The 25,964-nt window shown below is 45.1% G+C and overlaps 2 protein-coding genes across 3 annotated transcripts in view; one reads left to right on the plus strand and one right to left on the minus strand.

The window, feature by feature from the left end:
• The first annotated feature begins 81 nt into the window (after positions 1 to 81).
• On the plus strand, positions 82 to 8,558 carry LOC139411386 (cytoplasmic tRNA 2-thiolation protein 2-like). 2 transcript variants are annotated; one of them, XM_071157682.1, is made up of 15 exons: positions 82 to 401; positions 575 to 649; positions 850 to 928; positions 1,010 to 1,069; positions 1,237 to 1,297; positions 2,379 to 2,488; positions 4,127 to 4,416; positions 4,556 to 4,691; positions 4,867 to 4,998; positions 5,108 to 5,199; positions 6,789 to 6,889; positions 7,048 to 7,252; positions 7,915 to 7,981; positions 8,087 to 8,145; positions 8,283 to 8,558. In XM_071157682.1, the coding sequence occupies exons 1-15, from the start codon at positions 346 to 348 to the stop codon at positions 8,365 to 8,367; spliced, it is 1,608 nt and encodes a 535-aa protein (XP_071013783.1). In that variant the 5' UTR covers positions 82 to 345; the 3' UTR covers positions 8,368 to 8,558. The 2 variants fall into 2 exon arrangements, with proteins under 2 accessions (XP_071013783.1, XP_071013784.1); XM_071157683.1 differs by lacking the exons at positions 7,915 to 7,981; positions 8,087 to 8,145; positions 8,283 to 8,558 and adding an exon at positions 7,368 to 7,530 and having other exon boundaries at positions 107 to 401.
• A 131-nt stretch (positions 8,559 to 8,689) lies between these two features.
• Positions 8,690 to 25,964, minus strand: part of LOC139411379 (piezo-type mechanosensitive ion channel component 1-like) — an 80,188-nt gene continuing 62,913 nt past the window's right edge. The window contains exons 30-50 of the mRNA XM_071157662.1: positions 22,975 to 23,075; positions 22,669 to 22,798; positions 22,500 to 22,583; positions 22,193 to 22,365; positions 21,653 to 21,774; positions 20,947 to 21,105; positions 20,523 to 20,781; positions 19,441 to 19,629; positions 15,362 to 15,683; positions 15,094 to 15,217; positions 14,705 to 14,852; positions 14,217 to 14,431; positions 13,887 to 14,045; positions 13,605 to 13,752; positions 13,307 to 13,495; positions 12,996 to 13,088; positions 12,604 to 12,776; positions 12,212 to 12,334; positions 10,931 to 11,010; positions 10,213 to 10,411; positions 8,690 to 10,053 (exon numbers count right to left, since the gene is read on the minus strand). Coding sequence (XP_071013763.1) covers positions 9,789 to 10,053; positions 10,213 to 10,411; positions 10,931 to 11,010; positions 12,212 to 12,334; positions 12,604 to 12,776; positions 12,996 to 13,088; positions 13,307 to 13,495; positions 13,605 to 13,752; positions 13,887 to 14,045; positions 14,217 to 14,431; positions 14,705 to 14,852; positions 15,094 to 15,217; positions 15,362 to 15,683; positions 19,441 to 19,629; positions 20,523 to 20,781; positions 20,947 to 21,105; positions 21,653 to 21,774; positions 22,193 to 22,365; positions 22,500 to 22,583; positions 22,669 to 22,798; positions 22,975 to 23,075 — 3,455 coding nt within the window. The 3' untranslated portion in view covers positions 8,690 to 9,788. The remainder of the gene's footprint in view (positions 10,054 to 10,212; positions 10,412 to 10,930; positions 11,011 to 12,211; positions 12,335 to 12,603; positions 12,777 to 12,995; positions 13,089 to 13,306; positions 13,496 to 13,604; positions 13,753 to 13,886; positions 14,046 to 14,216; positions 14,432 to 14,704; positions 14,853 to 15,093; positions 15,218 to 15,361; positions 15,684 to 19,440; positions 19,630 to 20,522; positions 20,782 to 20,946; positions 21,106 to 21,652; positions 21,775 to 22,192; positions 22,366 to 22,499; positions 22,584 to 22,668; positions 22,799 to 22,974; positions 23,076 to 25,964) is intronic.

A 25,964-nucleotide genomic window follows, 5' to 3' on the forward strand; every position in this document is an offset into this window, starting at 1 on the left:
TTGATTAATGTGATACATCCACAAAAAGAACAGTGATCCAACTACAAAACGCTCTTCATATGACTGTGGAAAGAATCTAGCACGTCATCAAAATGCGCTATGTTATTCCAGCACGAGCCTTTTGACAGCTATAAGAAATAGGCTGAATTAAATAAATCTCGAAATAGCTACACTAATCTAATGAATTTATCTACCTAAATAGAGTTTCGACGAACGCTGGTATCTGCTCACATAGTTTAAACTGGCATGCTTGAACCGAAAACTGTTACAGCTACATTCTGCAATTGTTGGCTAGCAAGCTACAATAAATTAGAGCTCTTTGTCACATAGCTAGCTAACTCGACCATGTGTCAGGTCGATGAGGAATACAATGGACAGCTAGAACACAGAGTGACCCCACGGTAAACTATTTACCCATTAACGGCTAGATTATCCATTTGCCTAAACTGCAGTCAAGCTAATGTCCACGTGTAACTATGTTCAGCTCGCTAGCTAACGTTAGCTTAGCTACTTAAAGTGTTGTATGCTGTAGCAACTGCTTCCATCCACTCACATTCATTTTTGTTTATCGCAGTGTCTCCAAGAAGTGTGTCAAATGCAAAGAAAATACAGCGGTACTGATCATCCGAGCTGGAGATGCATTTTGCAGGTAACGTTTATTGAACTGCTTTTGAGAGTCACAAACTACATGATTTGTCTCAAGAACTGGTACCACAGAACTTACACCAAAAATTAAAAAGTGGTCATTTTTACTTCGTTGTGCTATTTTTGCTCTTATTGTCAGCATATATGCTCTTTGTAGGTAATAATGAAAAGTAATGTATTTATTTGGGTATGTCTTCTGGCCAGGGGCTGCTTCAAGGAGTACTTCATCCACAAGTTCCGGGCCATGCTGGGAAAGAACCGGGTCATTTTCCCAGGAGAGAAGGTATTGAATATCCATCTAACATTTGTGTAACGTCTTACATAAATCAAAAACAACTGAGTTGGCATTGTTTCTCTGTTGTAGGTTCTTCTTGCAGTGTCTGGAGGGCCAGCCTCTAGCTCCATGCTGTCACAGGTTCAAGAGGTAGCTGGGTCAATGTCTTCCTAGATGTAACATACAGTGCGACTACACAATTACTAAAATATCACAGGGCTGACATTTTAGATGCAACTCATTAAGTTTCTTCAAATTATTAAGGGTTTCAAACTGTTTTTGTTTTTCTGAATTAAAATGAACCTTTCTTCTCTCAGGGTTTGAGTCGAGACGCACCCAAGAAGTTGAGATTTGTCCCTGGAATTATCTACATAGATGGTAATGTACATGATGATCATCGCTGCTCTTTGGCACAATGTTTTTTTCTTCATCTGTAACTTAGCAGGTGGTTCTGGCCCATTAGACTAGCTCATGTGTGATGATTGTCTATTCAAATCAAATCAAATTTTATTTGTCACATACACATGGTTAGCAGATGTTAATGCGAGTGTAGCGAAATGCTTGTGCTTCTAGTTCTGACAATGCAGTAATAACCAACAAGTAATCTAGCTTACAATTCCAAAACTACTACCTTATACACACAAGTGTAAAGGGAAAAATATTATGTACATAAAGATATATGAATGAGTGATGGTACAGAGCGGCATAGGCAAGATACAGTAGATGGTATTGAGTACAGTATATACATATGAGATGAGTATGTAAACAAAGTGGCATAGTTAAAGTGGCATAGTTAAAGTGGCTACATGTATTACATAAAGATGCAGTAGATTATATAGAGTACAGTATATACGTATACATATGAGATGAATAATGTAGGGTATGTAAACATTATATTAGGTAGCATTTCCCATCAATTCCCATTATTAAAGTGGCTGGAGTTGAGTCAGTGTGTTGGCAGCAGCCACTCAATGTTAGTGGTGGCTGTTTAACAGTCTGATGGCCTTGAGATAGAAGCTGTTTTTCAGTCTCTCGGTCCCAGCTTTGATGCACCTGTACTGACCTCGCCTTCTGGATGATAGCGGGGTGAACAGGCAGTGGCTCGGGTGGTTGTTGTCCTTGATGATCTTTATGGCCTTCCTGTGACATCGGGTGGTGTAGGTGTCCTGGAGGGCAGGTAGTTTGCCCCCGGTGATGCGTTGTGCAGACCTCACTACCCTCTGGAGAGCCTTACGTTTGTGGGTGGAGCAGTTGCCGTATCAGGCGGTGATACAGCCCGACAGGATGCTCTCGATTGTGCATCTGTAGAAGTTTGTGAGTGCTTTTGGTGACAAGCCAAATTTCTTCAGCCTCCTGAGGTTGAAGAGGCGCTGCTGCGCCTTCTTCACGATGCTGTCTGTGTGGGTGGACCAATTCAGTTTGTCTGTGATGTGTACGACGATGTACTATGTCTTGACAGAGGGCGGTGCCAGTGGTCAGAGCATGGAAGAGCGGGAGAGGGCAGTGGCTCAACTGGAGTCAGTTTTCAGAGCCACTAATTACCATTACCACATAGTCCACCTGGAACAGGTGAGCTGCCTAGAGATGGGTCAGAAAAATAATGTTGTTTGTACTTCTGTCTGGGATGTGAGACTGAGCTTTGATCATTGGCATTAAATATGTACAGTGCCTTCGGAAAGTATTCAGACCCCTTGACTTTTTCCACATTTTGTTACGTTACAGCCGTATTCTAAAATGGATTTTAAAAATCCTCAGCGATCTACACACAATATCCCATAATGACAAAGCAAAAACAGGTTTAGACATTTTTGCCAATGTATTAAAAATAAATGGATACCTTATTTACATAAGTATTGCTATGAGACTCAAAATTGAGCTCAGGTGCATCCTTTTTCCATTGATCATCCTTGAGATGTTTCTGATTGGCGTCCCTGTGGTAAATTCATTTGGAAAGGCACACACCTGTCTATATCAAGTCCCACAGTTGACAGGGCAAAAACCAAGCCACAAGGTCAAAGGAATTGTCCGTAGTGCTCCGAGACAGGATTATGTCGAGGCACAGATCTGGGGAAGGATACCAAAACATTTCTGCAGCATTGAAGGTCCCCACGGACATACTAGCCTCCATAATTCTTAAATGGAAGATGTTTGGAACAAACAAGAGCTGAGCTGGTCATCCGGCCAAACTGAGCAATCGGGGGAGAAGGACCTTGGTCAGGGAGGTGATCAAGAACCTTATGGTCACTCTGACCGAGCTCTAGAGTACCTCTGTGGAGATGGGAGAACCTTCCAGAAGGACAAGCATCCCTGCAGCACTCCACCAATCAGGCCTTTATGGTAGACGGAAGCCACTCAGTAAAAGGCACCTAAAGACTCAGACCATGAGAAACAACATTCTCTGGTGTCGTGAAACCAAGATTGAACTCTTTGGCCTCAATGCCAAGTGTCACGTCTAGAGGAAACCTGACACCATCCCTACGGTGAAGCATGGTGGTGGTAGCATCATGCTGTGGGGATGTTTTTCAGTGGCAGGGACTGGGAGACTAGTCAGGATTTAGGCCGTCATTGTAAATAAGAATTTAACTGACTTGCCTAGTTTAAATAACGGTTAAACGGTTAAATAAAAGATGAACTGAGCAAAGTACAGAGAGATCCTTAATGGAAACCTGCTCAGGACCTCAGACTAAGCACACAGCCAAGACAACGCAGGAGTGGTTTCGGGACAAGTCTCTGAATGTCCTTGAGTGGCCCAGCCAGAGACCGGACTTGAACCCGATCGAACATCTGGAGAGACCAGAAAATAGCTGTGCAGCAACACTCCCCATCCAACCTGACAGAGAAGAATGGGAGAAACTCTCCAAATACAGGTGTGCCAAGCTTGTAGTGTCATACCCAAGAAGACTGTAATCACAAAGTACTGAGTAAAGGGTCTGAATACTTTTGTAAATGTGATTTTCATTTTTTAAAATAAATAAATTAGCAAAAATGTAAACCTATTTTTGCTTTGTCATTATGGGGTATTGTGTGTAGATTGAGGAGGAAAAAAAACAATTTAATCAATTTTAGAATAAGGCTGTAAAGTAAAATGTGGAAATAGTCAAGGGGGCTGAATACTTTCCCGAAGGCATTGTATTATAGCTTGCCATTATTTAGAACATGTGGTTGCATTATCATGTCTATTGTCTTTCGCTTCCCATGGTGTTTCAGGTACTCAGTCTCCCCAGCTCAGTGCTAGAGGCAGGATCCTCGGCAACAGAAAAACCACAGACTGGGTCGAGTTATAAAGCTGCTGTGGACCAATTCATCCAGACCAAGAAGAACCAGCATCCAGACCTCTCTGTGGAGAATGCCCAGAGTCACCTGTCCAGTCTGAGCATGCAGAAGGTCGAGAATGGAGTAACCAGCCCCATCACCCCTGAACACACCCAAGCCCTTCAGAGACTGTTTGCCTCTGTGAGGACGCTGACAGCCAAAGAGGATTTGCTACATACACTAAGGTGAGAGATTAGACCGTATCTCCGAGACATGCTATTTACGTATCAGAGCATATGGGGGCTGAACATGTCTGATATGCTTCTGAAGGTCTAGTTTGTGTAAAGGCCATTTATGACAGGTGTAATGCATTGCTTTGTCAAGGCAGCACCTGATTCTCCACACAGCGAGGACACAGGGCTACACCAAGGTGATGATGGGGGACAGCTGCTCCCGTCTGGCCATCAAACTGCTCAGCAACATCTCTCTGGGGCGAGGGGCATCGCTGGCAACCGACACGGTGAGGACAAAATCCTCCCCTCTTTCAGCTCAGTAGAATAGTAAACATTATGTTTATGCCCCTCTAAATATTGCAATAAAGTACCGTTTGTAGCATTACCCCACATAGACATACATTGTGTTTTGAGTTCTGGCAGCAGCAGCTGTGTTATTTTGAAATGTTACTATGTTCACAGGGCTTCTCAGATCCTCGCTACGGAGACGTGGTCATTGTCAGACCCATGAGGGACTATTCCTCTAAAGAAATAGCATATTACAACAGAATGTTTGACATCCCCTCCGTCTTTATCCCTGGCCTGGACACTAAGGTGAGAGTCGACTGTGTTCTGATTACTATCATTGTTATGTAGTGTGGCACTGTCGGCCAAGTCCGTTTTTAGTATTTTAAGAGTATTCTTCCTTCACCGCCTCTTCCAGGCACAAGACAAGGCCAGCATCCAGCACCTGACAGAGAGCTTTGTCATCAAACTCCAGACTGACTTCCCCTCTACTGTCAGCACAATCTACAGGTGAGGATGGGTAGCACACAGAGCCACACTAGGAACCAATTGTAAGAACAACTTCTAAAATCCAAATAACTTCACAGATCTTCATTGTAAAAGGTTTAAACACTGTTTCCCATGCTTGTTCAGTGAACCATGAACAAATAATGAGCATGCACCTGTGGAACGGTCGTTAAGACACTACAGCTTACAGACGGTAGGCAATTAAGGTCACAGTTATGAAAACTTAGAACACTAAAGAGGCCTTTCTACTGACTCTGAAAAACACCAAAAGAAAGATGCCCAGGGTCCCTGCTCATCTGTGTGAACGTGCCTTAGGCATGCTGCAAGGATGCATGAGGATTGCAGATGTGGCCAGGGCAATAAATTGCAAGATGCCTAAGATTACCCTACATGGAGACAGGACGGACAGCTGATCGTCCTCGCAGTGGCAGACCATGTGTAACAACACCTGCACAGGATCGGCACATCCGAACATCACACCTGCGGAACAGGTACAGGATGGCAACAACAACTGCCCGAGTTACACCAGGAACGCACAATCCCTCCATCAGTGCTCTGACTGTCCGCAATAGGCTGGACTGAGGGCTTGTAGGCCTGTTTTACGGCAGGTCCTCACCAGACATCACCAACAACAACGTCACCTATGGGCACAAACCCACCGTCGCTGGACCAGACAGGACTGGCAAAAAGTTATTACTGACGAGCCGCGGTTTTGTCTCACAGGGGTGATGGTCGGATTCGCATTTCTCGGCGAAGGAATGAGCGTTACACCGAGGCCTGTACTCTGAAGCGGGATTGATTTGGAGGTGGAGGGGCTGTCATGGTCTGGGGCTGTGTGTCACAGCATCATTGGATTGAGCTTGTTGTCAATCTCAACGCTGTGCGTTACAGGGAAGACCTCCTCCTCCCTCATGTGTTACAATTCCTGCAGGCTCATCCTGACATGACCCTCCAGCATGACAATGCCACCAGCCATACTGCTTGTTCTGTGAGTGATTTCCTGCAAGACAGGAATGTCAGTGTTCTGCCATGGACATCGAAAAGCCCGGATGTCAATCCCATTGAGCACGTCTGGGACCTGTTGGATCGGAGGGCTAGGGCAATTCCCCCCAGAAATGTCCGGGAACTTGCGGGTGCCTTGGTGAAAGAGTGGGGTAACATCTCACAGCAAGAACTGGCAAATCTGGTGCAGTCCATGAGGAGGAGATGCACTGCAGTACTTAATGCAGCTGGTGGCCACACCAGATACTGACTGTTACTCTTGATTTTGACCCCTCCCCCTTTTTCAGGGAAACATTATTCCATTTCTGTTAGTCACATGTCTGTGGAACTTGTTTAGTTTGTCTGTTGTTGAATCTTATGTTCACACATCTACACATGTTAAGTTTGCTGAAAATAAATGCAGTTGACAATGAGGACGTTTCTTTTTTTGTTTATATGGTGCAGTATTTGTAAAGAAAATGGTGGTTGGAAATGGATTTTGTTAGGATACTATATCAATCTTAAATGAGCCTGTTATGCATCTAGACTCGTGTGAAGATAGCTGTTGAGGATTTTGGTATTGAGTACCTGTTTTGATGGTTGTCTTCCAGGACCAGTGAGAAGCTCCACACAGCATGTCCTCCTCAGAACATCAACACACAACCCTTTGCTAAGTGCCTACTCTGTGTGTGCGCCTTGGACACTAAACTAGGTGAGTCACACTGCCAGTGTACTAAGACGGCATCACATCACAGAAATGTACTGTACTCACTAAATAAAAGTATGCCATTTTCTACTGAAATTAGTATTTCTATTCCCTAATCACATAAATATCTCTACCTATCCCTCTCTGCCTCACATGTTCTTTAGAGGAGTTCTCTGCCTACCAGGCTACACTGATCTCAGAGCAGCTGTCTCAGAGGCGGGGCCCAGGCCCTGGGTTCACCCGTGGTACAGCAGCAGCTCCAGGGCTGCCTCCAGCCTCCTCAGCAAGCCAGGGCCAGTGCTGCTCCTCTGGAGGGGGCCAGCACCAGGGCTGTATGACTGGAGAGGGGGGCTGCTGCTCCTCTGCTAAGTCAGTAGGCATTTGTCTCCTGTCTCATTACTGTACAGTTGGATTATGTACACAGTGTACAAAACATTAAGAACACCTTCCTAATATTGAGTTGCCTCCCTCCTTTTGCCCTCAGAACAACCTCACTTCGTCGGGGCATTGACTCTACAAGGTGTCGAAAGCGTTCCACAGGGATGCTGGCCCATGTTGACTTCAATGCTAATCACAGTGGTCAAGTTGCCTGGATGTCCTTTGGGTGGTGGACCATTCTTGATACACATGGGGAACTGTTCAGTTAGAACCCAGCAGCGGTGTAATTCTTTACACAAACCAGTGCGCTTGGTACCTATCATCATACACCGCTCAAAGGCACTTAAATATGCTCCTGCCCATTCACCCTTTTGAATGGCACACAATCAATTTCCCAATTGTCTCAATCTTTAATCTGTAACCTCCCCCTCATCTCCACTGATATTAAAGTGGATTTAACAAGTGACACCAATAAGGGATCATAGCTTTCACCTGGATTCACGGAAAGAGCAGGGCTTAATCTTTTGTGCACTCAGTGTATATTCACATGTTTACATTTAGGGTGAAGTGCCAAGCAACTTGAAGTTACTTGTACAAGAGGCTGTTTAATTTGATCCTATTGAATGAATAGAATACTGTGTGTGTTCTTTCAGGGAGCCAGAGACGGTGGATCTTAAAAGCCTGTTGTGTTACAGTTGTAGACTGACCATCAAAGACATGGTAAGTGAAAGGACGTCTATCACGTCACTCCTAAACATGACCAACATCATCTTTACAAAGACTACAGCAGGACAATGTGAACCATGGCCTTTCTCTGTTCTACAGACAGCAGAAGATGCCCTTCCCCAGTATATACTGTCAGAGGCTGAGAGAAGGAAGAGAAGGTGAGATTTATACAACATTCTTAACTCAAAAACGTGAAATAGCCATAATGTCTGCATAGAATGAGTTATTACCAGTAGAATTGCACTGAGCATATCCTTCTATTTACCTTGTTACTTCTGTTTATGGACTTGTCTAGGTCTCAGATGAGGGAGGAGATCAGTGAGTTCCTGCTAGATGAGGAAGAGGATGAAGCCATCCTGAGGGTCAATGGGTCCTTGTGACTGCACAACGGCACTGCAGTGACGTAGTTCCCTTGGCAACTATACAACCAAGGCTGTTTGTCTCAATATAAACTAACACCAATTGCTTTTAATGAATCAACTGACTGAGTAAATATTATTTGGCTATAAGACAATAGGCTGATTTAAACTGTATTTTAACTGCACCCAAAATAAAGCTGCTTTGTACATGGCACTGCTTGGTGGTGAATCTAACATTGATTCAGGTATAACTAATGAATTGAATATGGATGTATGATGCTGAAACAATTAGTTTTTCCATGTCAGAAATGAGAATGAACAATATTGTCTTTGGTTTAGAAGCTGAACCACATTCTATTGGGAATAGAAATTATTATTCTTACAAAACAGAGATCCCATAGCAACAACCTGCATTAGAACTCCCATCAGGTTCTCTGAAAATGAGCGCAAACATATGGAAATAAAAGTATAACATGTTTATTAAAGTTAGGAAAGGTTTTGGTTTTTGCATATTGGCAATGGCTGAACCCTATTGTAACAATTCAGAAACAAAGGCACAATGGTCGCACTGTTTTCTGTATAGTGTTACAATTTCTGAATGTACTCCAGCATGACATTTTCCAGAGATGGGGCTAATGTTGCCTTGTGCATTATTCCAGCATGGAGAAGTTTTGTAAGGATTGTCATGACTAAGACATGTTTCAGTCTTTACAGTGTTGCTATACTCTTGTCATTTAACACTTAAGAGATTCAAGTCTTGCGATCAATAAGCCTGTAACTTGTTGCCACGTACAAAGTTAGCTTTCCTCCCAACTGAAGCGTTTCAATTTGTAAACAGTTTGAGTAAGATTTGGCTGAATATGATCTAATAGTGTTTTGATTGGAAACAAACACCCTATTTTAGGTCCTTTTTCTCTCAAATTGTCCCCTTTGGTGTTGCGTTAGTCCACACTGTGCTGGTCAGTGTAGTGAAGATCCAGCCGGGGGCCTGTCTCTTCATTAAGGGGTAGTGTCTGTAGGTCAAGCCGGCCATCATACCTCATTCAGAAGCCGATATTTCTGTTGGAACCCAGGCAATAAGACAAGAGGAGCCAGGCTTTAGTCTGTGGTCAAAGTGCAAAGCATCTAACCTGCCCTTCTGAATGGAGAGGCCTAGCCACACTTTCCATAACCCGGGTACTGGAGCAGACCCCTTGGCCACCACACAGCCTCTGGCTCACTGTCTGTCAGTACAGCCCACCAGCAGAGGCAAATAGTACTGTCAGAGTACAGAAACAGACAAAACATGCCTTTCCCCCTGGCTAAGGGGTTAGTGCACAGTGAAAATAGACCCACTGGAGCTAGTATTGGGTCTTTTAGAGGAAGACCAGGTAGAGGCACCCCTGTGTGTGAGACAGCCCCAGCCAGGGGTGATCTGGATAGGACAGCAAGGGGGGAGGGGGCTAGCGATTGTCACTTGATAGCTTGTCTCTTGTCCACTTAATCATAGTCTCTGGTGAGCGGTAGAGGAAGATGAGTTTGGAGTAGAGCTCCTCTTCCAGCTCTAGCTCTCCTGTCTCCCTGACCAAGAAGATGTCTGTGCACAGCTTGAGGATACGGTTAACACAGGGCAGCTCCTCAAACATAATGGAGTGAGAGATCTCACTGAAGAAGCCCCTCACAAACTTCCCAATCACCAGCACCACAGACACATACAGCCCCATGATCCTGCAATGGAGAACAAGTGTAGAATGAGCATAATTGAACATAGATCTCTCGTCTGTCTATACAGTTAATTTCCCACACAATAGTTTGAATGTAAATCAGGTCTATTCGATTTGCTGGAATGGGCTACCATTGAGAACACAGGCACGCATAGATCCTTACCCATATCCTGCCAGGAAACCTAGACTGGGGGGGCTGACTTTGTCATTGAAGATGACCATCGGCAGGACGCCGCAGGCCCCTTTGGACGGAGTACAGTCGGCGATGCTGATGTCCCACCACTCCTGGGCCCCACGGGTGCTGTTCAGAGAGCGGTCCCTCATCAGAGACAGTGTTATATCCTGGTAGCCATCCTCATCACCTGCAACATAACATGGTGTCGGAGAATTGTAACACAGACTGACTGTCCATGTTTTAGCTTTGAACTTCCTTATAGACGAATTGGTTGTTTAGCAACAAAACTGATGCATGCGCAACTATGGGGCAAAACAGATGGAGTTGGCTTAGATGGTTGATTACATGTAAACTATATATCATCTCCAATGTTTATTGAAAATATAAAGAAATAAAGCTGAACAATGAGCACTTGTCTCTCAAATAAATCGTTACAGCTAGCAAATTTTGGCCCTATTAGTAGACATGACATCAGTCAAAACAAGACATGGTATCAAGAACAACGAGCTGAAACGAGCCACTCACGATTCACCAAATGGCAGTTTCTTGTCATTGTTGCAAGGTATCTGGCCATCCAGAACCACAACAACACACTGCCTTCTGCCCCTTTGAAGCGTGTGCATCGTTCTCGTGACGCTGTCAGCTAACCGTCTATATTTCTAGTACTGTGGCAGGAAGGATGTTTATACATAAAAGCCGCTCTGACCTTTATACAGCTGGTCGACTGGTTTGGCCTCGGCGCCGTTTGGTGCTCGGATATAGTTGGGGAACATGTGAGGCACACGTCTGATAAAAAAAAGTACAGATAATGTCAAACAGAATTCAGGACAGGATTTCACACAGAAATTGAAATAAACTCAGCAAAAAAAGAAACGTCCTCCCACTGTCAACCACATTTATTTTCAGCAAACTTAACATGTGTAAATATTTGTGTGAACATAAGACTCAACAACTGAGACATAAACTGAACAAGTTGGATGTCAGGATGAGACTGCAGGAAAGGTACTACATGAGGGAGGAGGATGTCTTCCCTGCAACGCACAGCGTTGAGATTGCCTGCAATGACAACAAGCTCAGTCCGATGATGCTGTGATACACCGCCCCAGGCCATGACGGACCCTCCACCTCCAAATCGATCCCGCTTCAGAGTCCAGGCCTCGGTGGAACGCTCATTCCTTTGACGATAAATGCGGATCCGACCAGGGATCTCACCCCTGGTGAGACAAAACCGCGACTCGTCAGTGAAGAGGCACTTTTTGCCAGTCCTGTCTGGTCCAGCGACAGTGAGTTTGTGCCCATAGGCGACGTTGTTGCCGGTGATGTCTGGTGAGGACCTGCCTTACAACAGGCTTACAAGCCCTCAGTCCAACCTCTCTCAGCCTATTGCGGACAGTCAGAGCACTGATGAAGTGATTGTGCGTTCCTGGTGTAACTCGTGCAGTTGTTGTTGCCATCCTGTACCTGTCCCGCAGGTGTGATGTTCGGATGTGCCGATCCTGTGCAGGTGTTGTTACGCGAGGACGATCAGCTGTCCGTCCTGTCTCCCTGTAGCGCTGTCTTAGGCGTCTCACTGTACGGACATTGCAATTTATTGCCCTGGCCACATCTGCAGTCCTCATGCCTCCTTGCAGCATGCCTAAGGCACGTTCACACAGATGAGCAGGGACCCTGGGCATCTTTCTTTTGGTGTTTTTCAGAGTCAGTAGAAAGGCCTCTTTAGTGTTCTAAGTTTTCATAACTGTGACCTTAATTGCCTACCGTCTGTAAGCTGTTAGTGTTTTAACGACCGTTCCACAGGTACATGTTCATTAATTGTTTATGGTTCATTGAACAAGCATGGGAAAGTGTTTAAACCCTTTACAATGAAGATCTGTGAAGTTGTTTGGATTTTTACAAATGATCTTTGAAAGACAGGGTCCTGAAAAGGGGACGTTTCTTTTTGTGCTGAGTTTACTACATTTGACTTTGAGCGGAGAGCAGAACATACACTGGGTCTGTGCGGTTCCCCACTAGCAGGGAAGCCAGGTCTGCTCTGACCGGGTTGCCTGGATCCAGATCGATGGAGTACTTGTCAGACGTGTGCTCCACAGTGCCACCCTTGCCAAGGTCCCTGAAGAAAGAGACAGACACAAATACAATAAATACTATAGAAAACCACAGGGCAATTGCATAAACAAATGTTTTTACGTCTGCAACAACTTAAAAACCACACACACACATACACACACAAACTGGTGCATACACATGTACACACACACACACACACACACACACACACACACACACACACACACACACACACACACACACACACACACACACACACACACACACACACACACACACACACACACACACACACACACACACACAGCTGACCTCTGGAAAGTCCAGGCCAGGCGTAGGGTCATGTCCACAGGGCTGCCCAGCAGCTCCTTGACCACCTCCTGTCGACTTGGTGGGCTGATCCTCCACACTGACCCTGAGCTGCCCTCGATCTTAGCTGTCACTATGTCCTCATAGCTGTAGAGGGTGATGAACTGCATAGCCCTCTGCAGGGGGGACACACAGACAGTCAGAAGTTACAACTACCTACCGCAGAGGCAAATAGAGAGCAGCAGAGCTCAAGTCCATGTTTGTTGTATTCATCATTCAACAGGGATCACTTACTCACAGTTGTACACAATTTGCTTAATTAGAATCTAAAACAGGGTGCCCATGGGAAGGAAATTGGATGAGCTCTTTACAGTAGAGTTGGAGGTATTACGCACAGCATTGTCATAGAAGTTGGTGGTGAGTTTGTTGTAGTCCTCCTCAGTGAAGGACTGAATGGACTGCTGCTGGACACTCATGGTGAACAAGGGCTATGGAGAGGGACAACGGTTCACGTTTTAGTACAACAAATCTAACATGAGCACATATCAAATGTATCTTCCATAGATTCTCCATTGCTTGCATTTTAGTGCTGGACGAGACTTGCCGTTGAAGATGACCATGGGCAGTATGGGTCCGGTGCCCATTAGAGTGTAAATTGTGCTCACTTATAATCCCCCCCCCCCCCCCCCCCCCCCCCAGTAATTACCTCATATCCTCCCAGCTTGACGGTCACTGTGACATCCACAGGGTGATTGACCACGCCCACCACCGATCTGACCAACGAGATGAAGAGCAGCGGGAACCAGATGATGCAGATGAGAAAGAAGATGATGAGTCCTCCCATCCCATACTTCACTATCTTCTTCTTCTTCTGGCCTTTGGGCTGAGGGTATTTCTGAGGATGAAGAGGAACCCAGCTGTAAGAACTGCTGGCCTAATCACATACTACAACAGACGGCAAGGGATTTTATCAACTACATTTGTAACCTAGAGGTCCTTTGTACCTTCTCTGTCTCACGGCTGCACTTAATGATGAAGATGTTGGCGTAGATGTCTTCCACACACATCCAGTTGGAGAGGGACAGAGTGGTGTCAGTCCACACCCAGTCCATCACTGCCCGGAGCTCCACCAGGAAAGGCACCAAGCGGAACCTGAGACAGACAGACAATATCACCCTGTATCAATACCCAACCTCATCCCATCACCTCCCTGAACAGGGAGACACCCTGACTCAAACATATGATATGGTGTGGCAGAGTAGGAGATTATGAATGGACAGACTCACCCTTGGAAGAGGAAGAGGTTGAGGTGGTTGAACTTCTTAGTGAGGAAGTTGCCCAGGATCCGGGTGGGGTAGCCACAGCGGATCTGATAGGCCGACAGGGCAAAGTAGATACACTTGAAGAAGTACCAGAGCTGAGCCACCGAGTTTTGACTGAACATCCTGAGAGGACAGAGGGAGACACACCTCAGTACACACCTCAGAGAAATGATGCAATAGGCACACCGCTTCAGGACTGTCGAACACCACGAAGATAGACAAACATAAGCGTGATTAAATAGACAAGACGTAATGAGATGTGTCACTCTGCAGACACACCCTCGTCTTCCTCACCTCTCAGTGACAGCAGGCAGGATGAAGAACATCCAGAGGTGGATGCCAAACACCAGGATGATCTGGAAGATGAGCTTGCCCAGGACGGTCTTGCGGAGGTAGAGGGCTCGGTCGATGATCATGGTGCTGAACTGGATGAGCAGCATCACCAGGAAGGCCTCGGGCACCTGGTCCTCTGACAGCGTCGAGGCAATGTCTGCTGCGGCCGAGTGTTTCTGAGGCACAACGGGCAAACCGTTTAGACCACAGAATGCTATTATAGTGTCCTGTGACCAAGCACAGAGCTTCTAGACATGGTGTTTTGATGGTTTAATCGGAATTACATGTAGGTGGTGATGCAACAATGAGTAATACAATATCAGGAACTGTTTTTGAGAGGTTTGAAAGGTTTGAGAGCTTTTGCCGGCGCAGGTATCGGAATAAGTTGTGTGTCAAGAGTGGCCTCGTACAGCAAGTGCATTCAATGCAGTCATGTAAACAGTACTCACTCCAAAGGCCCAGAAACCAAAGACAATGATGATGAAATCCACCACGTCAGTGAGGAACATGAGGGCGTAGACATCAGTGGCAGCACGGTACGGTGCATGTAAGATGTCGCTGAAGAATTCGTGACACGGCTTGTAGACATTCTGCACACTACAAAGAGGGTTGGGAAATCAAATCACTGCCTCATGCCCAAATATGGCAAGATTATAGAGGACAGCTGATTCATACAGCACAGCAATCGCGTCACAACCAATTACTCTTCTAAATGCAAATCAAAACCCACAGAATTATTTACAAACCATAATAACACTAGAGAGTCCACTGGTTATGCAACTGTGTGACGTCAGTATTGTCTGACGAGCTCTCTAGTGAGTAACTCCTGTGTACTTACGCTGTGATGGTGAGGTGCTTGATCTTCTCTCCCGCTGCTATCAGCTTCTTACTGGCTGCCTCTCTACGCTTACCCTTCTGTTTCTTCTTCTGCTCCTTTTTCTCAGCCTTGATATCTAAGGCTTCTAGGATCCAAACAGAATACAAATCATTTCACTGTAACTCTGAGGAGGGCAGTCATAAGGACACACACTCCTATTCTGAAATCCCAAGCCCTTAATTCATGAATGTCTTCATTCTCCTCTCTACTGCTAGTTTCTTTAACTGACCTTTGCTTAATAGTTTTTTCTTGCGGAAGCGCATGATGCTGCCCTTCTTCTTGGGTCCCTCCACAGGCAGGCTGGGGGGCGGCTCTGGGGTGGGGACTAAGCTGGTGCTGGGCTCTGGTTCAGGCTCTGGTTCAGGCTCTGGTTCGGCCTTCTGGTCTTCGTCCGGTTTGAGTTCCTCCAGGTCCATGAGGCTGGGTCCTGGGCTGGGATGAACATGGACTTCCACCCCCTCCCCCTCTCCTCCCTCCTTCTTGTTGGCCTCCTCTGATGGCCGTGAGGGCTTCTCCTCCAGAGCACATTCCTGGTCCCACAGGCCATACCGCTGATGAGAGACAGTGAAGAAACAAAACCGTTAGGAGGATTGAATCCAAATCTTGTGGTATAAACGTACACTACCGTTCAAAAAAATTTGGGGTCACTTAGAAATGTCCTTGCTTTTTGAAAGAAAAGCACATTTTTTGTCCATTAAAATAACATTAAATTGATCAGAAATACAGTATAGACATTAACGTTGTAAATGACTATTTTAGCTGGAAATGGCAGATTTTGTATTGAATATCTACATAGGCGTACAGAGGCCCATTATCAGCAACCATCACTCCTGTGTTCCAATGGCACGTTGTGTTAGCTAATCTTAGTTTATCATTTTAAAAGGCTAATTGATCATTAGAAAACCCTTTTGCAGTTATGTTAGCACAGCTGAAAACTGTTGTTCTGATTAAAGAAGCAATAAAACTGACCTTCTTTAGACTAGTTGAGTATCTGGAGCATCAGCACTTGTGGGTTCGATTACAGGCTCAAAATGGTCAGAAACAAAGACCTTTCTTCTGAAACTCGTCAGTCTATTCTTTGTCTAAGAAATGAAGGCTATTTCATGCGAGAAATTGCCAAGAAACTGAAGATCTCATACAATGCTGTGTACTACTCCCTTCACAGAACAGCGCAAACGGGCTCTAACCCAAAATTTGATCAGCATATCGATTGCGCAACCAGGGGTGGAAAAACCTTGGATCATTGTTACTCTAACTTCCGCGACGCATATAAGGCCCTGCCCCGCCCTCCTTTCGGAAAAGCTGACCACAACTCCATTTTGTTGATCCCTGCCTACAGACAGAAACTAAAACAAGAGGCTCCCACGCTGAGGTCTGTCCAACGCTGGTCCGACCAAGCTGACTCCACACTCCAAGACTGCTTCCATCACGTGGACTGGGACATGTTTCGTATTGCGTCAGATAACAATATTGACGAATACGCTGATTCGGTGTGCGAGTTCATTAGAACGTGCGTTGAAGATGTCGTTCCCATAGCAACGATTAAAACATTCCCTAACCAGAAACCGTGGATTGATGGCAGCATTCGCGTGAAACTGAAAGCGCAAACCACTGCTTTTAATCAGGACAAGGTGACTGATAACATGACCGAATACAAACAGTGCAGCTATTCCCTCCGCAAGGCTATCAAACAAGCTAAGCGTCAGTACAGAGACAAAGTAGAATCTCAATTCAACGGCTCAGACACAAGAGGCATGTGGCAGGGTCTACAGTCAATCACGGACTACAAGAAGAAATCCAGCCCAGTCACGGACCAGGATGTCCTGCTCCCAGGCAGACTAAATAACTTTTTTGCCCGCTTTGAGGACAATACAGTGCCACTGACACGGCCTGCAACGAAAACATGCGGACTCTCCTTCACTGCATCCGAGGTGAGTAAGACATTTAAACGTGTTAACCCTCGCAAGGCTGCAGGCCCAGACGGCATCCCCAGCCGCGCCCTCAGAGCATGCGCAGACCAGCTGGCCGGTGTGTTTACGGACATATTCAATCAATCCCTATACCAGTCTGCTGTTCCCACATGCTTCAAGAGGGCCACCATTGTTCCTGTTCCCAAGAAAGCTAAGGTAACTGAGCTAAACGACTACCGCCCCGTAGCACTCACTTCCGTCATCATGAAGTGCTTTGAGAGACTAGTCAAGGACCATATCACCGACACCCTACCCGACACCCTAGACCCAATTTGCTCCGCCCAATTTGCTTACCGCCCAAATAGGTCCACAGACGATGCAATCTCAACCACACTGCACACTGCCCTAACCCATCTGGACAAGAGGAATACCTATGTGAGAATGCTGTTCATCGACTACAGCTCGGCATTCAACACCATAGTACCCTCCAAGCTCGTCATCAAGCTCGAGACCCTGGGTCTCGACCCCGCCCTGTGCAACTGGGTACTGGACTTCCTGACGGGCCGCCCCCAGGTGGTGAGGGTAGGCAACAACATCTCCACCCCGCAATCCTCAACACTGGGGCCCCACAAGGGTGCGTTCTGAGCCCTCTCCTGTACTCCCTGTTCACCCACAACTGCGTGGCCACGCACGCCTCCAACTCAATCATCAAGTTTGCGGACGACATAACAGTGGTAGGCTTGATTACCAACAACGACGAGACGGCCTACAGGGAGGAGGTGAGGGCCCTCGGAGTGTGGTGTCAGGAAAATAACCTCACACTCAACGTCAACAAAACTAAGGAGATGATTGTGGACTTCAGGAAACAGCAGAGGGAACACCCCCCTATCCACATCGATGGAACAGTAGTGGAGAGGGTAGCAAGTTTTAAGTTCCTCTGCATACACATCACAGACAAACTGAATTGGTCCACTCACACAGACAGCATCGTGAAGAAGGCGCAGCAGCGCCTCTTCAACCTCAGGAGGCTGAAGAAATTCGGTTTGTCACCAAAAGCACTCACAAACTTCTACAGATGCACAATCGAGAGCATCCTGGTGGGCTGTATCACCGCCTGGTACGGCAACTGCTCCGCCCACAACCGTAAGGCTCTCCAGAGGGTAGTGAGGTCTGCACAACGCATCACCGGGGGCAAACTACCTGCCCTCCAGGACACCTACACCACCCGATGTTACAGGAAGGCCATAAAGATCATCAAGGACATCAACCACCCGAGCCACTGCCTGTTCACCCCGCTATCATCCAGAAGGCGAGGTCAGTACAGGTGCATCAAAGCTGGGACCGAGAGACTGAAAAACAGCTTCTATCTCAAGGCCATCAGACTGTTAAACAGCCACCACTAACATTGAGTGGCTGCTGCCAACACACTGACACTGACACTGACTCAACTCCAGCCACTTTAAAAATGGGAATTGATGGGAAATGATGTAAATATATCACTAGCCACTTTAAACAATGCTACCTTTTATAATGTTACTTACCCTACATTATTCATCTCATATGCATACGTATATACTGTACTCTATATCATCGACTGCATCCTTATGTAATACATGTTTACATACTCACCTCATGTATATACTGTACTCCTATGCTGCTCTGTACCATCACTCATTCATATATCCTTATGTACATATTCTTTATCCCCTTACACTGTGTATAAGACAGTAGTTTTGGAATTGTTAGTTAGATTACTTGTTGGTTATTACTGCATTGTCGGAACTAGAAGCACAAGCATTTCGCTACACTCGCATTAACATCTGCTAACCATGTGTATGTGACAAATAAAATTTGATTTGATAACCAGAATAGAAAGAGTGGGAAGCACCGGTGCACAACTGAGAAAGGGGACAAGTACATTAGAAAGTTCTTTGTTTCTGGCCATTTTGAGCCTGTAATCGAACCCACAAGTGCTGATGCTCCAGATACTCAACTAGTCTAAAGAAGGACCGTTTTATTGCTTATTTAATCAGAACAACAGTTTTCAGCTGTGCTAACATAACTGCAAAAGGGTTTTCTAATGATCAATTAGCCTTTTAAAATGATAAACTTGGATTAGCTAACACAACCTGCCATTGGAACACAGGAGTGACGGTTGCTGATAATGGGCCTCTCTCTGTACGCCTATGTAGATATTCCATTAAAAAATCAGCCATTTCCAGCTACAAGTCATTTACAACATTAACAATGTCTCCACTGTATTTCTGATCAATTTGATGTTATTTTAATGGACATTTTCTTTCAAAAAGCAAGGACATTTCTAAGTGACCCCAATCCTTTGAACGGTAGTGTATGATTATAAAGTCATGTCTGAGAGTTCAATGGTGGGCTGGTATACCTGTAGCAGTGAGCGATGGAAGAAGAGAGCCAGCAGCTGCAGCAGATCATAGCGGATGTAGTTATCCGTCTTCTCCAGGCCCAGGATACGAGGTGGGAAGAAAGGCTTGTCCTCGTTCAGCGTGAGCTCATATACACTATTCCACGGGAAGAAACCAAACTGGAACAGGTACTTCACCACCACCATGACCTGAGTAGAACCGGAACAAACCAGAACAATGCAGAGGGAAACATAGTTTAACATAAAGAAACGTATCTGATACATGACCATCTGTTAAATATTACTTTTTATTTTTTTACATTTTTTGTTGTAAAAGCTAACAGCCTGGAACGGGAACAGTGTGGAATAAATCCCTAAATTAGGTCTGGAAATTTGGAATACTAATTGGTTTCTACCTTTTGTTTTTTATTGCACACCTGGTGTAAACCAATCTTACACATTACATACTTCACCACTTTAGCCAACGAAAGCAAGAAGAAGGAGAAGATAGTAAGCGTCTGCACCTGTGCAATGGCTATGTCTCAACAGGCTTGTATAGGTGTGCACTACCATACCACATCGGTGCAACAATAACAATCTAGAAATCAGCTCTGTCTTGGTACCAGCATTTTTTTATTTTTGTTTTGAATTTTACCCCTTTTTCTCCCCAATTTCGTGCTATCCAATTGTTCGTAGCTACTATCTTGTCTCATCGCTACAAGTCCCGTACGGGCTCGGGAGAGATGAAGGTTGAAAGTCATGCGTCCTCCGATACACAATCCAGCCAGCCGCACCAATGTGTCTGAGGAAACACCGTGCACCTGGCAACCTTGGTTAGCGCGCACTGCGCCCAGCCCGCCACACGAGTCGCTGGTGCGCGATGAGACAAGGATATCCCTACCGGCCAAACCCTCCCTAACCCGGACGACGCTAGGCCAATTGTGAGTCGCCCCACGGACCTCCTGGTCGCGGCCGGTTACGACAGAGCCTGGGCGCGAACCCAGAGTCTCTGGTGGCACAGCTGGCGCTGCTGTACAGCGCCCTTAACCACTGCGCCACCCGGGAGGCCCGGTACCAGCATTTTCAACCCAACAACGACCCACCTCAGTGTAGACAATAGCGGTCATCCAGAACTTCTTGGTGGGGCGTGGCACGGCCAGCATGGCCCAGAGGAAGATGAGGATGGGCAGCACCACTGAGATGACAGAGGCCGTCACCATGTTGTTGAGCACGATGATGAAGTAGCACACCAGCTCTGAGTTGGCAGCCAGGAGGTTGTATAGGGCAAACTGCAGCTTCAGCAGGCGGTTCTGAGAGGAGTAGAACTCTCTACACTGGACCAGCTCCTCCACAAAGAACTGCCTGAGTTAGGGGGGTATAGAGACATCGGGGTCAGTACAGTTCATACACGCAGAACATACACAAGCTGATACGTGGGAACAGTTGACAGTCTGAGTCGATCAGGCTAGAAGCTGGGGTCTGTAGCATGTCAACTGTAGAGGTCTTCTGGGAAGTATATGTCAGTACCGGTCAGTGAGCATCTCGCTGGCGGTCCTGGAGTGGCGGTAGCGGCTTTTGTGCTGTGGTTCTGGCTCTACCCCCAGCTGCTCCAGAGTGGGCTCTGAACAACACAGCGTGGTGCCGCTGTGATGCTCACGCTCGCTCAGCTCCACCAGCTCCAACCCACTACAACATAACACACAGGTCAGCAATAACACTCAACACTGACAATTATATACTGAACAAAAATATAAACGCAACATGTAACAATTTCAAAGATGTTACTGAGTTACAGTTCATATGAGGAAATCAGTCAATTGAAATAAATGTATTAGGCCCTAATATGTGGCATTGTGTTGTGTGACAAAACGGCTAATTTTATTGTCCCCAGCACAAGTTGCACCTGTGTAATGATCATGCTGTTTAATAATTTTCTTGATATTCCATACCTGTCATGTGGATGGAATATTTTGTCAAATGAGAAATATTCACTAACAGGGATGTAAACAAATTTGTGCAGAAACTTTGAAAAATTTCTGGGATTTTTTATTTCAGCTCATGAAACATGGGACCAACGCTTTATATTTTTGTTCAGTGTAGATGATTACAAACCAGTAAGAAAATGATTTTTTTTTCATATAAATTTTGTTAAATTGTATTCTGTTCCTCCCTCGAAAGAGATATTCAATATTAATGTGCCCAATAGGTTAAATGGGCCATCACCTTCACCAACCTGGTGGCACTGGTTCTATTCATGTGGTCCGTGTCTCCCTCTATGTCTCCCAGACAGGTCTCCATAGTGGGGCTCTCGCTGCCCTGGGACAGCTGATCCTCCATGGGCTCCCTCAGAGATCCCTGTAAAACACTACAGGGTTAGGGTCCATCACTGGTCATACTGGGACAGCTGATCCTCCATGGGCTCCCTCAGAGATCCCTGTAAAACACTACAGGGTTAGGGTCCATCACTGGTCATACTGGGACAGCTGATCCTCCATGGGCTCCCTCAGAGATCCCTGTAAAACACTACAGGGTTAGGGTCCATCACTGGTCATACTGGGACAGCTGATCCTCCATGGGCTCCCTCAGAGATCCCTGTAAAACACTACAGGGTTAGGGTCCATCACTGGTCATACTGGGACAGCTGATCCTCCATGGGCTCCCTCAGAGATCCCTGTAAAACACTACAGGGTTAGGGTCCATCACTGGTCATACTGGGACAGGGCCCCACTAGAAGTAGATGACTTCTGGTTGTGGGAGGTACCTTATAACTGACCTGGCTGACGTTGTGTATGAGGTGGTAGCGTTCGTTGCACAGCACGGTGGAGGTGTCCACGTACTGCTTGGTGATGAGGTTGAGCCACTCTGTTAGGCCATCCACCATGGCCAGGAACACGACCCACAGCAACATGAGGACGTCCAGGATCCTCTGCACAATGTCTGCCTTCCCTATAGCACAGCATGAGATTACATTGCACTAGGTCATACAGACAATAAAATGTGTGAAACTTAATGAATAAATGGCACTGGGAATATAGTGGCCAAAATATGTAACCTACATCATTAAATAAACCCCAAAATACCTGAGCCCTCTCCATCAAGTTCGTCATTGTCGTCGATCTCTTCATGTGAAATGCTTTCTTCAAATTCAAGACTACCTTCATGACCTGTAACAGAAAAAACAACAAGTTAATCACTGTGTGTGTGTGTGTGTGTGTGTGTGTGTGTGTGTGTGTGTGTGTGAACTCTGACCTGATGCTGGAGAACTGTCCTGTTTCCTCTGCCGTCTCTCCTCTCTTTCCAGCCTCCTCTGTTCTTTCTGTCTCTCCTGACGTTCCCTCAGCGTTGCCTTGGCGCTGGTCACCCACGCCCGGTACGCCAGCTGAGGGCACAGGGGGAGGCAGGAGGAATTAACATGCTTCAATACTGCATTATGAAAAGCAAACATTGGAGTATTTTGAGTAATATTGTTTCTTTTTGCACATTTCAGTGCATTTTAGCAGTGTGAAAATGCTGTGGTGGCAGAGGCTGTGTTGATAAACTGTAAGGTGAACTCACCTGAAAGGCAGTCTGTTTCTGAGGCTTTTTTTCTTCTGAAAACAGTTCGTCTTCCTCCTCACTGTCCGACTCAAACAGGTAGTAATCCGCAGAATGCAACACTGCAAAGGTAAACAGAAACCATCCAGATGATATCAATACATGGGGACAGGACAGACCATGGGTAGTGAATGCATTTACTGGTAGTACAACAATGGCTGTGGCGGTCACGAAATTTAGTCAGCCGGTGATTGTAAAGCAAATAGCTGTCGGTCTCACGGTAATTGACGATGAATTAACATAAACACACTCAGCATCTCCTGGCTTCCACACAAGCCACTAATGCAGAACTTTGGAGAATCTACATTTTAAAAAGTCTAATAACTCCATGTAATAAAGCCTACACCTTCAAAATAAATCCACTATTTATTTTAGACAGGTCTAAAGAAGCATGATATGAAGAAAATCTATATTCAGAAAAACAGAATAGCATACTCTGAGCTGTCCTTATTTATGGTCTTGATCTGGCTATGCTAAATGGCTATGGGCTACACTAGTTCATTTAGCAGACAGGATTTGCTTAGAATTCTGTGGCATTATTTTTATATTACTTTATAGTATGAAGAATACAATTTAACAAGGTTGAATAAAATAGAAAGGATATTTTCTCAAAAGGATTTGAGGGAGTGCGGCTATTATGTGTTGAGCAGTTAACAAATAAATAGGTACTCCTATATGCTTAATTTAGAGTTAATAATGCAACTTTATTTGTTCTACAAATGTTGGGCTATATGTTTTGATTGTTAATACAATGTAAGGCTGCATGATGCGACCCTAATGATGCTTGAAAGGCATGAGCTTGAAAGGCATGAGCTCTGCTTGCTTTTTTTTAAGCAGGGTGTACACACTTCATTAGTCTCTCATTCACAATTTGACAAGCACTTGATAATGCCTCGAATATCACGGCTCCATCTCCTTTGGTGACTGTAACGCACCCTAAAAAAATCCATGCCTTTTCGCGGCCAGTGGCTGTTAAGCCCTTGGCCCGGAGTGCTGCGTTGTGCCCTTCACCCCGAGTGCTGCAGATCGGTGGGTCCCCCACGGAATGGTTGAGCTAACGTAGGCTTGAGCTAACGTATGCGATTAGCATGAGGTTGTAAGTAACAAGGACATTTCCCAGGACATAGACATATCTGATTTTGGCAGAAAGTTTAAATTCTTGTTAATCTAACTGCACTGTCCAATTTACAGTAGCTATTACAATGGAAGAATACCATGCTATTGTTTGAGGAGAGTTCACAGTTATGAACTTGTAAATGTATTAATAAACCAATTAGGCACATTTTGGGCATTCTTGATACAAGACTTTTAACAGAAATGCAATGGTTTATTGGATCAGTCTAAAACGTTGCACATACACTGCTGCCATCTAAATTGTGCATGGGCTTGAATAATACATTATGGTCTTTCTCTTGCATTTCAAAGATGGTACAACATTTTTTTTTTTAAAACACGTTTTTTTCTTTGTATTAACTTTTACCAGATCTAATGTGTTATATTCTCCTATATTAATTTCCCATTTCCACAAACTTCAAAGTGTTTCCTTTCAAACAGTATGAAGAATATGTATATCCTTGCTTCAGGTCCTGAGCTACAGGCAGTTAGATTTGGGTATGTCATTTTAGGCCAAAAAAAAAAAAATGGAGGATCTTTAAGAAGCACCTCTCACTCACATGGTTCTCCATCATGTGATCGTCTCTTTCTCACAGGCTACAAGTGAAGACAGACATATCGGGGACACAACCGCGCGCGTCCTAATCCAATTCCGAGGTGCATATTGAAGATATTGGCAGATCTGTCCACATTTACTTTTCGTCAGTCAACAAGATGAATAGGCCTAACGAACTGCAAAAGCACCCACCTATGTCAATATACTATCCCCATAGTACAAAAGTCAACCTATTCTATTCTGTGCGAGAAATACATATTCCGGGACAGTTAATTAATACAACCACTAGCATCAACAAAAACTTTTTTCCCAAATGTGGCTGACGCAACAGACCAGAAATATTTATCTTAAAATGTTGATAAACTAATAGGCTATTCCTTCACATTATAAGCGCAGCAATGCGAACATGGTAGTAGGCTTATGTATGTCAGTTAGGCGCTAAACCCCTTGTAAAGCGGATTAATGTGCTTAAAGAAGTTATTTGGCCACTTTAGTTGTGATACAAACATATAGGCCTATGGGCTAGGCTACATGAGGTGTGCGACTATAATTAGAAGTCACAAAAAAAGGCAGTTTCTTATGCTGGGCATCATTCACAAGTCATAATATATATTGTCACCCATCAGACTATTCTTGATTTTATCTTGTCTTTACATATAATAAATAATATATGCGTGAAATTTGTTGATTTAGAATGGACCATTATCACACAAGTAATCTGTGCACTTAAATAGCTAATGGAGGACGCTTTTCCGGTGGTTCATTTTCATGCCAGCCAGGTAGGCTATACTCCTGTTGTAAAGATAAACAATGTGCTTAATATTAGAAACGTTGAGAAATAAATATAGCAGGCCTAGCCTATAGAAAGCTGATGGGATCCTCCTCTTTTCACTCTGTTTTCTCATGCAATTGCATAGCCTATAGAAATGTTGCGCAACATGAGCTCATGGGCTCTCATGAAGTGTTTGATTAGATTTTCGTACACATTTGCATTAATGTCAGAGTGATTAGAGGGACAATAGAGTGCTGAGTCCTAGGCAGTTAGCAAGTTTGGTAGGCTACTAATGACCATCAGCCGCATCAGAGCTTGGAGAAGCCTAATTACCTTTGACTGCCTTCATGATTCGTGACCACCGGTGCGGCAGTAATACGGTCACCGCAACAGCCCTAAGTACAACTATTCATAACTCATATACACTGAGACCACTTCAAACCCAGGAGTGTTTAGTGTCTGATTTTCAAACTAAACAGAAACTAAGGAAACTGACTTGCAGCATTGGAC

This window comes from Oncorhynchus clarkii, chromosome 6 (genome assembly GCF_045791955.1).
Source record: "Oncorhynchus clarkii lewisi isolate Uvic-CL-2024 chromosome 6, UVic_Ocla_1.0, whole genome shotgun sequence".
Taxonomy (NCBI): Eukaryota; Metazoa; Chordata; class Actinopteri; order Salmoniformes; family Salmonidae; genus Oncorhynchus; species Oncorhynchus clarkii.